The following is a 13,486-nucleotide window of genomic DNA, read 5'->3' on the forward strand; positions in this document are numbered from 1 at the left end:
GCACCCACCCCCTTAAAAATGAGCGTTCTCCTTTTGACCTTTTGGATTGCACTACTTTATGATAAGTGTCCCTCAGGATACAGCAGCGTATCCTGCACAATAGATGTGTTCTCGTGTCCTTTCTGTGCCTCACTAGTACAGTAGGTCCGCACAACAGACGTGTGTGTACACAAACACAGATGTACACACGTGTCTTATCATACACACCATCATAATCCAGACAGATCAAACAGAGATGCACTTTCATGCGCAGCGTGCGGATTAAGACTATGCCTCGCAGTGGGGGCTTAGTTGACATCCTTAAGCTCTGCATTCTTCAGCCCCCCTCTTCGTTCCCTTCATCTCCTCTCGCTAACATGCCAACACCATAAAAAGTAATGAGCAGTGGATGTGGCACACTTCTGACCCCCGCCCAGCCAGGAGACATCATTCAGACCCAGAGAGACTGGTTATCATATCTGCCACATTAAATCATGATAAAAATCGCCGCCACTATTTCGTATTATCGCAGACACCAGCCAGCATACGGCACGAAGGGTCCGTCGCTCCTGTAAACTCTTGTAGGGTTAGAGAGCAAACCCACGCATAAGTAGCTTCCCTCTCATGAATTTTTATATTAATTTGTGTAGAAAAATGACCAGCTTCACGGAGCCTGAGGGAGAGAAGTGCATGTCGTTTTGGGTCACCCCGCACATCTGTAATTGCGATTAATTTTCTGACTTTATCAGTAATCTTTAACTGCCTTTGCATGTTTTCCGTGTTCGACATGCGCGACTGCTCACATGGAAACAGTGGGGGTTTCCAGACAATGAATGCTGCGAAGTGGAAGGAATCCATAGGCACGAGCACGATTGTACATATAGTCCATACATACCTACATCATAGGAAACAGATTAGAAAGTCTGCTGCGCGCTTGGGTCCTCACTGTTGCTAATGCTGCGGGTGTTGGTGAACATCATGTCTGTTATGTAAGAACCTGATAGTTGCTGTGTGAGAGCTCAGGGCTGGGCTGTATGAGATGAGGGGTAGAGCCAGGGAGAGAGAGAGAGAGAGAGAGAGAGAGAGAGAGAGAGAGACTATAACAAAGAGGGCAGGCTTTAGAGACAGCACAGAATGACATGGATGGGACTGAATGAGAGAGAGAGAGAGAGAGAGGTTAGGACTCACCAGTTGGCAAGATAATCAGAGCCAGGCCACTTATTCAGAGCTCGGTGCACAGCTGGTGTGATGGGTGAAGAGGCTGCAGGCTGAGACCGCGTAGACGAACACCAACAGGGTTCAACAGCACCATCCGGAGACCCTGAGTAACTAACAGGATCTGGAAAGAAGACAGGGACACTTTAACCTGCAGACAGGAGGGGAACCTGAGATGCTGCCACTGTCGATACTCTGAGGACACCTGGACAAAGAAGTAAAAGCTTCTTTTACGTTCTTTATTCTATTGCTGACTGAGTCGTGCCAACGGTTTGGTATGTTGATCGTTCCCCTCACATTCTCCTGAGGCTCTTCAAAAGTAAACATCACTTGGTCCGTCATATTTGGCTCATTCCCCATGGGGAATGAGTGAATGCCACTGCACAAGTGAATCGTGATAACAGCCAGACTCAACTGTGGGACCGTCCAGAGAAGAAAAACTCCACCTTTCAGCTTCCCCGTCCGGTGCAAATGTTGCAACAATGGAGACTGGACAGCAGGACCAAGCGGACTACACCCTGGTTCATCCTTACAGATCGGCAGCCCTGATAAAGTGTCTGAATCATGTGGTCTACTGAGAGCATGGAACCGGAGGACGCACACAGCCCGGGCAGCTTCATAAACAAGGTGGATGTGCCTGACCACGTCCACTACATCGTCGCCTTCTTTGTTTTTGTCATCGGGGTCCTGGGCATGACTGGAAACGTGCTGGTTATATTTGCCTTCTACAGGTGAGTTCATGCAAGGGCTTTGTGTTTTTATTCATTGCTGTACTTTACTGCAGCTAATCTCATATTATCAGAGTTCTTAATTAATCAGAGCCCTACTGAGATGGAGCGATAACTATAGTTCTCACTGCCTTTAATTTCTGGTTTATAGGGCAGGCAAGCCTCTCAAATTATGCCGACAGATTTGTCCTGGCTTTAATTCACTCCAGAGCGAGTTGCCGTGTTCGTCATGTCTTTTACTCTGCAGAGGATCAAATGGGGTTTAGAAAAAGCCAGCGATTACCATTAAAATAATCCATGCTGCACAGTGTCCTGGCCAAAAGATCATCTTTCTTCCAAAGCAGTGCAAATAAATTACAATTATCATATCTGGAATACCATTTTTCTTATAATATTCTTGTGACATACTTTGCATAGGTTAAGTTACTGCCTGGATCATCTACACCAAATAAGTTCTAAGCACATCATAAGCAGTGACTGTACACAATGCAAATGTGATCTGCGTCTTACTGTTAATCCCCAACGTCAAAGTAAAAGTAAGTTATGTCTAACATTGTGTGTGAATGATGTGCTTTTGTGTGAGTGTGTGTTTTGTGCGTGTAAGAGAGAGAGAGGGAGGGTGGGGGTGTGTGTCCATGTGTGCGGGGGTGGTGTGTGTGTGTGTGTGTGTGTGTGTGTGTGTGTGCGTGTGTGTGTGTGTGTGTGTGTCAAAAGCTTTTCCAGTTTTTCCAGGAATTGTAATTGCTTTATTTAACACAGCATAAGGAAGCTTCCTGGGAAATTGGGGTGCATCATCTTTTAATTCAGGCAACTCACAGTTTAATCAATAAAGAGCTGTGGAGATGGACATTGGGTCAATAGCCGGACTCATCATGCCGATGTGAGAGCTGGTTCAGCCAGAGTTGATTTGCACTGCTCATATATTGAGTGCTGACATCATGCTGCCTGTAATTAATAACAAAACACACAAGTGCTGCTACATCTGGACAATCACGTATGCTGAAGACAGGGTTCTATCTCCACCAGAATGCATTGATAGAATGTGATTGACCGTATGATTTACTGGATTCATGATTGCTTTCCTGGTGTCTTTCCTGTGTCTGTAGCAATAAGAAGTTACGCAGCCTGCCCAACTACTTCATCGTGAACTTGGCAGTCAGCGACTTCCTCATGGCGTCCACGCAGTCGCCAATCTTCTTCATCAACTGTCTCTACAAGGAATGGGTGTTTGGAGAGATGGGTAATTCCTTTCCATTCCGACTGATGTCATACGCCGCCAACCAGCTGTTGCCCCTCCTGAGTTTGTGGTTTGTTTTTGTAGGCTGTAAAATGTACGCCTTCTGTGGCGCCCTCTTTGGCATCACCTCCATGATCAACCTGCTGGCCATCTCCATTGACCGTTACGTGGTGATCACCAAGCCCCTACAGACCATCCACTGGAGCTCCAAGCGAAGGACAACTCTGGCCATCCTCATGGTTTGGCTCTACTCTCTGGCCTGGAGTCTGGCTCCTCTCGTGGGCTGGAGTAAGTTCAGCCTTTTTCATATTGCAGTTACGTTGTATCCAGTCAACAGACTGATTACTGTAATCCAGCACTATCACCAGCTGTCGCCCGGATGTTCACCTGAAATCCTGATCTGCAGACCCAGAGACATCTGGGCTACAGCATGCAGAACTGCTTGATGGTTTCCTGGATATCAGACTCCATATTTTTATTCCTGTTTTAATGTTCTCTAATCCCATTAGGCTCCTACATCCCCGAGGGCCTGATGACATCTTGTACTTGGGATTATGTTACATACACACTGGCCAATAGGAGCTACACGATGATGCTGTGCTGCTTTGTTTTCTTCATTCCTCTGGCAATCATTCTCTCCTGCTATCTCTTAATGTTTCTGGCCGTTCGCAAGACCAGCAGGTACCAGTGTAAATTAAGTTTTCTAAAAAAACCCCAAAGAAATCCACTTCTGATCCTGTGTTCCGAAAACGAAATTCTACTTAAAGCATCAATATATATCTTTTTCTTTCTTATATGTACTTGAGATTTTAAAAAGTAGTGTTTTTATTAACAAATGTATTAAAGCTTCTCACGGATTTGGATAAAACAGCACAACGTACACTACTTTATTTGCAGTCTGTTTCCTTGTATTTTCGAGGATCCCCGACATCAGCATATTTTAAGGACACACTGAAGATGCTTTTATTGGTCATACACACACAGTCATGACGTTCCACCCCTGCGGTGAATCCAACCCTGATGTGCAGCCTCTGGGGGTTAGATTCACATCCTGAGTCAGTGCCTCGTTCAAAGGGTCCACTGAGCCAGCCTGTTGTCCCCACTTTAGCACTTCCACTTGTGAATTTGCGCATATCATTGTTTGGTAAAGACATAGCCCCCTTCACTTGCCGTGACAAATCTAATTAGTTCGTTATTGCCTGTAACTGGCTGGTGTCAGAGGAGGTTACAGTGAGATGACAGACAGCTGAATCCTCCTGCCACATGAATTTTTTAAGGCAGAAGATCAGTCATCCAGCTAACGTCTACATCCAGTGTCTCACTGTCCTCTTTGTTCTCCTCCGCCATCAGAGAAGTGGAACGTTTGGGCACTCAAGTGAGAAAATCCACCCTGATCCAGCAGAAGTCCATCAGGAGTGAGTGGAAGCTGGCAAAGATCGCCTTTGTGGTCATCATCGTTTATGTCCTCTCCTGGTCACCGTACGCCTGCGTCACACTCATTTCCTGGGCTGGGTAAGACACATTTCAGAACTCAAATATCACATCTATCACTACTTTAACGATGCTGCAACAGCACATGTTGTAGCACAACTTTAAGGGATCACTATTTTCTTCTCGCATCCTAAAGCCTGTTTGTGAATATAAAAAGGAGATTTTCCACTGTCTGATTTCAGACAGCAGCATGTTTTAGGTTCACAGCAGACACAAGAGGTGCCATTTTGTGATTTTTTTCTGACTGACCATGGGATAAATCTGAGACGGGAAGAGCAACAACAAGCTTGATGTGGATGAGACATTTCAGGAGATACAAAAAGAAGAGGTGGGATAGAGACTCTGGAGGCTTAGCATGCTTACAGCCGCAATGGTGCTTCAATTTGAGCTTTTCGTCACTGTAAAGTCCACAAAATCTAGTAAACTGGCCCCTGTTTCTAGGGAAAAGTTCACCTGGGTGAAAAAACACAGAAAGACACTGCAGACGATTTAGGTGCATCTCACAGTCCCAATCAGACTGTCTGTGAATGTGCTCACATCCAGAAGCCTTGGGGTCAACCTGCAAGCAGGATGGACGAGATGGAGGAGAGAGTCAGGGACGAAGAGTGATAAAAGAGTAGCTGCGAGGGTGAGAGGAAAGAAGGAAGAGGGTGGGAAGTGATGTGGATGGATCATATCAGGAATGACAGCATCACCCATTAGATGTTTATTCAGAGATGGTTTTGACACGTGCTGAGGTGCGACACTGAATATCTAAAGGTGCCAGGAGGCCTAAAGAAAGACCAAAGTGGAGATTTATGGATGAGTAAAGAGGACCTGAAGATTATTGGGGCAACAGCAGAGGATACAGAGGACGGGGTTAGACAGAGTTGAAAGGCTGTGGTGAAACAGTTGAGAGTAGAAGATCTTCAGCAAAGTGGTTTGGATTTATTGATTATCTTTAAGATGTCTGGAGTGTGTTAACAAACGCAACAACCTTGGCCTGATGGGATGACACACAACCTTGCACAACGGGCAGGATTGATGAGGGCTAGAACCAAGCAAGTGTGTGAATGTCGAGACTGATTGAATATATAGTGTCCGAAGTGCCACTCTGAGGTCAGGCTGTCAGCCCGCTTACTGGATTATATAAGGCTGCATCAGCTAGAGGTCAAAGGACCTCGAATGAGTGACATACAACAGGCGGTTACTCATATGTCCTCAGCTGGCCCAGGCTTGCACATCTGCATCCACTGGGACTCACAGTAAACTGGAGTGTTGTTACGCAACTTTGCCTCTTTTTTTTACACTTTTATACGAAAATTTTTTTGCATCCACAAACATGCACAGCTGGATTTACCCTGCCATGCGCGGCAGCTGGCACATTCTGGCTAATCCTTGACCCACGGTACCCCTTCGGGATGTCACTGAATAAAGGAAGGGAACAGGAAATATAAGTTAGCAGCTGTAGCACTAAAAGCAAACACCAACTTTATGGGATGTTCTGATTCTTTCTTCCTTTCTGTCTGTAGGCATGCCAACATCCTGACGCCATACTCCAAGGCCGTCCCGGCCATCATAGCAAAGGCTTCCACCATCTACAATCCTTTCATCTACGCCATCATACACAACAAGTACAGGTGGGTTTGAAAACCAGCATCGCCGCGGTTGTTTTTTTCCTCTGGTTTCTGTCCGAATATTCGCCCTCCTCGCTTCCCCTCGTTAGGATGACGCTGGTGGAGAAGTTTGCCTGCCTGTGGTTTTTGTCTCCCACTGCTCGGAAGGACTGCATGTCCTCCTCCTCCATCAGTGAGTCTTCCATCAGGGACTCCATCATCAGCCGACAGTCCACAACATCCAGGAGCCACTTTATTGCAGGTTCTACTAGAATGGTAAATGTTAAATCAGAAATGTCCTTGATATTAAATGGACCATAATCCAAGAGAATCAACACCTGAATGTGACCTTCCCTCTAGAACAGGCATGGGCAAACTACGGCCCGGGGGCCACACGCGGCCCGTTAAACGTTTTAATCCGGCCCGCCAAACTTGAAAAATTAAATGAATAAACCTTGTTAATGTTAAATTTTCACTGCAATTCTGGTGTTTTCCCACTAGAAAAAAGACAGTCAGGAGGAGAGTGATGGTGATATCCTGAAGGATAACAGAACTTTCAGTGCTTTAAAATAGAAATGGTTATTCATTTTTTTTAAGCACTCCATCCATCCATCTGCTCCTGGTCCGGCCCCTTTGTCAAATGTTAGAACCCATTGTGGCCCACGAATCAAAATGTTTGCCCACCCCTGCTCTAGAAGCTGCAAAACCCTATATAGATAGTTTAATCACTTTAAACATATTTGGCCCATCCTGCATCCCCATAAGGGGAAAACAGGAAAATGGATGTTTAAACCATATTCTCCACTATCATTTATGGGTAATTTCTGACCCAATAATGAAAAAAGCACCTTTTTCCTCCCCCCATAAACAAAAAATAATATCTCATTCATCTATCACGCAATTTATTTTTTCATTGGATATAATAATTGGAAAGATATTATAATTCAGAATTTGCAGCACATTCAGTGTTTACCATCACATTTAACACTGCTGGCTGTTGCACCTCACAATGTGATGGAGATCAGCGTCACCGTCCTCCTTGGATTAATCAAAGGACTATTCTCTTTTTTTACATGGTTTGTCTCAAATGTCCTATCGTCTCTCTTCAGGGATTAAAGGACGTAGAGTTGGAGCCTTTGGGCAGGAGGTCCGATGGCTCCTTCAGAAGATCGTTGTCATGCAGACATTCGTACAGAAGCATGTCGCACAAGAAACGGCCCCAGAACGTGATCACAACTGTGACCAAACAACAGGTAAGAACATCTGTGGTGCTAATAATCACCAGGGTTCCTTTGTGTGTACGTACTCACACGTTTGTGTTTTGCAAATCCACTTTTCATAACCTTTTATTTTAAACCTCACCAGCACCAGTCTACCATGAATGAATCACTGAGTGGTGGTGAGCATGAATTGGTGTCCACCTCTCTCACCGTGGCCACTCTCCCCCTGCTAGTTATTACCAGGGGTCGAAGCCAGAGTCTGACCAACGAGCTTCCACAGGGGCCAGGGGGCAAAGACGGACTAGGCAGCCACAGGAGTGACTCTTTTGACTCCTTACATTTTGGGAGGCTCTCCTCAGTGAGTCCCGGGTTGCCTGCAGGTGTCCCGCGCATTATTGTCATCAGTCCCACGTCAGAAAGCAGACTAATCAAGCATGACAGCGCCTGCCTGGAGGAGAGCGTGGAGGCGCTGGAAGACAGCGTCTTCACCAGCTTAAACTTCTCCTCCGAGGTCTTCCAGGCGGTGGAGCTCCTCTCCTGACAAACTTCATTCACATGACCTTTTCACCGACGTATCACATGACTGGACAACACAAAGCATCCGTGTGAGAGTGTCACAGTTGCCCGGACTACCAAAGTGTTGAAGAACTGTGGGCGCAGCAAAGATATGACCCAGCTCTGGCGTGCAGCGTGCAGCGTTGAGGCTCCAGCAGGGACACGGACGACCCGAGGGGCAGCATGGGTTGCAGCATATTTTTCTTAGATCCCTTGAAAATGACAAGCGCAACAACATATTTTCCCGAGCTGGAGGCCCAGGCTTGACAGGCCAGATTCAGTCAGCTGCAACGTGAACATCTTAGCCCGGCTGATGTAAGAGTCACTGGTCTGGGGTTGTAAACGCGAGCACAAATATGACCGAGAAAAAAGAGGCAAATGTGCAATAACTGCAGCTGAGAAACAAAACAAACCACCAAAGGAGGGATTTGGGTCAGTGGGAGTCTTTGTATCAGTAACAAATTGGCATGATACGTCTAAGAAAGGAAGCAAAAGTAATAACTTGAAGTTGTGAGGCTGCACGTACAAATCCTGTCCTGCATTATTGGCCCCTGTAGGCATTGTGGACTTTTCCAAGCTTTTTATTTGGACAGCGAAAGTGATATAATGTCACACTCTGACAGGTGGTGGTTTTCTTTGCTTTGGATTCTGTGTTTGTGGTGATTTTTAATATGTTGTGTGATTATTTTGACACACCACTTCACTGATGCTGCTCCTATAATGTAACCAATCCATTTTAAAACTGTGCTCTTGTTGCTTATATGTACTTTATTATTGATGACCATTTACATGGGCCCCATCACAGACTAGATTTATATTTATACAGTAAAAAGGGGGTGTTTATTGATGGTTGTGGTGTTTTTCTGTGCTTTTATTCTGTTTTTCAAACCAAATAAATTTGTACATTTCACCTGAAAACGTGGCTCATCAAAACACACTTTGTGTGGGCAAAAATTTGTATTAATCTGACTGACAAATGCACAAAGGGCACACTAATCTTCCGCTGGAGGGCGAGTGAACGGCCCATTACAGCCACAGTCTTCTGATTCGTCCTCAGTGTTCTGGTGAGCTCACAGTGAGCTTGGATTAACTCCTGCGCCACATATACTCTGCAAGATGGGCAGCAGTGATGAACAAAATGGCAGTCCGGTGTTCAGTGTGGTTCTGTTCCCCACAACACTGCATCTGCACACAACATGTAGCATACGGGGTTGAGGTTAGGGTTCCTCTGTTAAGGCAGATAAAAACGAAGTCAGTTCATGCTATGTCCTGATTCTATAAACTGTAATGAACAGATAATGTGAAAAAAGAATAAATGCTGAAAATGATTATCTTTAAGACAAGGCTAATTCCATTTACTCCAAATGACCGCTAGGGGGAAGTAATGAACCGCTTATTGGCTATTGGGTCGTCTACTGTACCTACCTCTTTACACATGCCGTGATTTATTTATTATTCTATTTCATAAAACCTTCAGGGGAAGATGAGATAACAGTTTTCCTGTGGTGCAACAACCGTGCTTGCAGACATAAACAACAAAAAAGTCAGTTCTGTGTCAAACCAAATAGTGGGAAAAAGAGCTGCTTGATCAATAATATAATTGTTTGGATTTGCTTCTGAACATGGCCTCAGGACTGTGTGTGCATGTGCATGTACCCGTGTGAGTCTTAGATGACATCACTGTGCAGGGAAGGTGCAGTGAAACCAAAGCTTCTCCCGGCTGAAACTGGAGATTTAAAAATGTCCAGTCCAGCACAGCAGCCCTCTTATGTTGAGTTAAACAGGGAAAGACCTTCCTTCACCTTTTCACCTTTTAGAAGCCCCTCAGTAAAAGTGACTGCCTACACCCATGCATGCTCACTGCCTCAAGCACCTTAACACATACATCTGGAATATTAAATGTTATTAAAAACAGATGAAGAAAATAAACTAATTTTAACGATGAGCCTACTTTATGATCGTAGCTGTTACATCACTGTTTTATGAGATGAGGGACCAATCCTGATGGAGCCCCCCCCCCCCCCCTTATGATATACTTTGATATACTCAATGGTCAACGTGGGTGTTTTATGTTTTACTGGTTTTCCCTCATGTAACTATAGACATAAATTACAGATTTAATGGTAATGTTTCAAAGGCAGTTATTGTTACAATTCACTGAGCCTATTCCACATAACAATGTTTAGCTTCTAACTACATGCTACAGCACAATGTTCCTTTAATAAAGATAAACATGATTATTTATGAATAAATAAACAACAAACAATTTTTTACTGTTGTTTCAAAAACATTATGAAGGCCATCAAGACAAAATCGAACAAAGTGTGAGAGTAATTATAATATATCAGAGCACCAAATGACCTCAGACATATTATGTTACATGTACACACACACACACACACACACACACACACACACACACACACACACACACACACACACACACACACAAAAGGAAGGATTATGAGAAGGATTAAGCATTGTTAATTTTAGTGTTGATTTAATGTAACCTGGTTTTATATGAAAATGGACAGTGAGCCTGACCACCAGCAAAGATAGTAGTGATAGTGTGTGAGTGTGTGTGTGTGTTTGTGTGTGTGTGTGTGTGTGGGGGGGGGGGGGGGCAGTTAAGGGAATGAGGCTTAGGTTAGAACTGGGCTAAACCATAAGAACCAGGGGGAACAGCAATGTCACCAACAATTTTGCCCTAAACTCAACCATATCACTATTCATTAAGTCCCTAATGAGTCCCTACTACACATCCTGGTTTGTGAGTCATGTGACTGGGACAGGAAGTGACATTTTTCCCAAAATGGCAGCATCACCTATATGGGAACTTGAAGGAAAAAGCTCTTTTCAGAATACTGGTTTTTTGGTACTAAAGGTAAGTTTAAGCACATTGTAGGGCTTTGATGTCGTGGGTTATATTACATTTGATCTGGAGGGATCATATTGCTTGATTAAATTTATTTAAAACATAATATTTGATTAGTTTTTAAAGGGAATTATCTACCAGCACATATCTTTAATAAAAAGGAATTTAATTGGAAAAAGAAAAACAACTCCAAAACAACAACCATTAGAAATGTGTTCTGTATGTTCTACTTATAGTAGTTTATGTTATTTCCATAAGGTTGACTGCTGCTGGTGACCAGGGGAGGAAACAATTCCACAGATAACAAATAACACAATAATCATTTTTAATCTTTCACGTGGGGTCCCATGTGTTGGGTCAGGGGTGGGGGCAGCAGGAAGACTGTACCCGTGGGGGTGGGGCAGTATTGATGTTTGCTCATGCATTAGTCTGTGCTGAAAGGAGCAGGTGCTTTGATGCCCCCCAGAGACCCCAGCTCGTTCAGCACAGCCTCTGAAATACTGCCTGCAAGAGAACGTGAGAACACACAGGATACACCTACAGAATCACTGTTTTTGCTTGTTTTACCACCTCACAATAACTTTATTTTATCCTCTTTTACCTTACATCCTGTATCCAAGCCTGATTCCTTCCTGCTGTTGGGAAACATTTGAGCTGAAAATATGTGTGTACAAGAAATATATGGTTCCTCTGGGTTTTTTTAGAGTAAATAGTGGGGGTGGAAGTACGCACATGCATCTTCCATGCATGATTGATGGTGGCCAGGCGGAGGAAGATATAATGGATGTTGTCTCAGGCTCAGAGGAGTTATGACGAGCTGTCAAGACTTAATGCAAAGTCACCAAAACATGTCACACCACTTCTTATAGAAGTTATCAAGGGATTCCATCTTCCTTCCGAAAAGCCTGATTCCATAAAACAACCTCTCATATGTTTGTCTTCCAGTTCCAGCTCTGAAAAAAAATTTGTGTTAACTGAAGTAAATCAGACCGCAGATGTGGAAAATCACCAATTTCAAATCCGGAATGTTAAAAAAAAAGTTTCCCCCAGGAATCAATTTATCTTTTGTTTTCCAGAAGGTTTCTGGAGAATATTTCACAATGCCCCAGTGAACGTATGTGTGTATAATGTGCAGAGCAGCTGTTAAAAAAGCGGAGTGTGCGTTTACAGCGTCACATCACTTTTTTTCTACAGCCTTCTGGGAAACAATATTCAAAGTTTTAGAAGCAAAGAATGTGTGTGTGTGTGTGTGTGCATCTGTGCATGCAGGCTGAAAGCAGGTTGTCATCTCCACCCGTGCATTAGCAGAACCTGGTCTGTGCGCACCAGCCAAGCCGCTCTGACTGTAACTGTGCAGTATTTGCAGAGCTGGGATGGGGGATTAGTCGGGCTTATATCAATCTGTAAGGGGTCAGACTGATTAGACGGCTGGCAGACAAATACTCTCCCCATCACAAACACTCCTGCGTACACACACACACACACACACACACACACACACACACACACACACACACACACACACACACACACACACACGTCACACATCATTTCAATTCCAAGCCTCCAAGCAGCAGTAACCATTTTCCACCTTACTGATGAGATTTCAACAAAATCTAAATAAATGTCCTCCAGGTCACAGCTGTTGTCCTCCTTGCTTTGTTGTGTGCGGGTGTGTGTGTGTGTGTGTGTGTGTGGGGGGGGGGGGGGGGGGGTTCTGGCAGAATGGAGGGTTGCTTCAGCCCTGTAGATGATGCATTAAAAGTCATTCAGAGGGCCAGATTATCATACCATCCAGGGGCGGAGCAAGTGCATTTGAGAACATGGGTGTTGGGCTGGGGGGCTGCTCAGCTGTGGTCATTAAGCACATGGAGAGGTGAGCATATGGGGACTAGAATAGATCACGGGGCAGAACAAAGACCTGGCAGGGTCTGTGAGGTTTCACAATATAGCGCAGCATTGTTACTGTTTGACATCATGATACCGTCGCCTACAAATCTCCTTTGTCGTCCTAGATACAGTTTTTGGCCAGCAGGCACTTTTATTGACAGAAGAAGGAATTAATCAAACACCAGGACAGTGAGACAGACAAGCGGGCCTAGAGTTTAGAAACCATATCTTCATGGGAGCAGAGCTCCTGTCATAACAGAAGATTTAGATGTTTCTAAATACCACTATTAGTCAAGCACCACTTGGTTTACTGCATGTCCTCGCCACCAGTGATGTCTTCTCAGGACACACACACCCTTAGTTTTCTATCATTGTGGGCACTTTCATAAACATAATACATTCCCCAGCTTCTTCCCCTTACTCTACCCATCCGATTAATTCCCTCATCCCAACCCTGACATAACCCCAAATCTAACCTCAACCATAAAACCACGTCTTTACCCTCAAACAGCCCTTTGCAGATGTGCAGCTCAGCCAAAATGTCCTCACTTTGCTATACCCCCCCCCCCCCACACACACACACACTCAAAACACCACTTGAGGGGACATTTTATGCTGTTTTTGCTGTGTTGCCTCTACATTCTTGCAATATATTGGCATTCTTAATGCTACCAAACAGTGACCTTCTGGAGTTCTTATCT

General features: G+C 44.5%; 1 protein-coding gene across 2 annotated transcripts; it reads left to right on the forward strand.

The window, feature by feature from the left end:
• Positions 1-1,231: 1,231 nt before the first annotated feature.
• On the forward strand, positions 1,232-9,197 carry LOC101076220 (melanopsin-A-like). Of its 2 annotated transcripts, none has more exons than XM_003974819.2 (9): positions 1,232-1,925; positions 3,029-3,162; positions 3,244-3,447; positions 3,669-3,840; positions 4,510-4,671; positions 6,162-6,269; positions 6,356-6,521; positions 7,355-7,498; positions 7,611-9,197. In XM_003974819.2, the coding sequence occupies exons 1-9, from the start codon at positions 1,759-1,761 to the stop codon at positions 8,004-8,006; spliced, it is 1,653 nt and encodes a 550-aa protein (XP_003974868.1). In that variant the 5' UTR covers positions 1,232-1,758; the 3' UTR covers positions 8,007-9,197. The 2 variants fall into 2 exon arrangements, with proteins under 2 accessions (XP_003974868.1, XP_029685566.1); XM_029829706.1 differs by having other exon boundaries at positions 7,699-7,857.
• The last annotated feature ends 4,289 nt before the right edge of the window (positions 9,198-13,486 follow it).

The sequence above is a fragment of the Takifugu rubripes genome, chromosome 21 (assembly GCF_901000725.2).
Source record: "Takifugu rubripes chromosome 21, fTakRub1.2, whole genome shotgun sequence".
NCBI classification, from domain to species: Eukaryota; Metazoa; Chordata; class Actinopteri; order Tetraodontiformes; family Tetraodontidae; genus Takifugu; species Takifugu rubripes.

Excerpts from the sequence above, each read along its gene's own strand:
- LOC101076220 (XM_003974819.2), top strand. The coding sequence starts at position 1,759 with ATGTGGTCTACTGAGAGCATGGAACCGGAGGACGCACACAGCCCGGGC. Across the intron at positions 6,270-6,355 it reads ATCATACACAACAAGTACAG|GATGACGCTGGTGGAGAAGT; the intron begins GTGGGTTTGAAA and ends TCCCCTCGTTAG. Across the intron at positions 6,522-7,354 it reads TTGCAGGTTCTACTAGAATG|GGATTAAAGGACGTAGAGTT; the intron begins GTAAATGTTAAA and ends GTCTCTCTTCAG.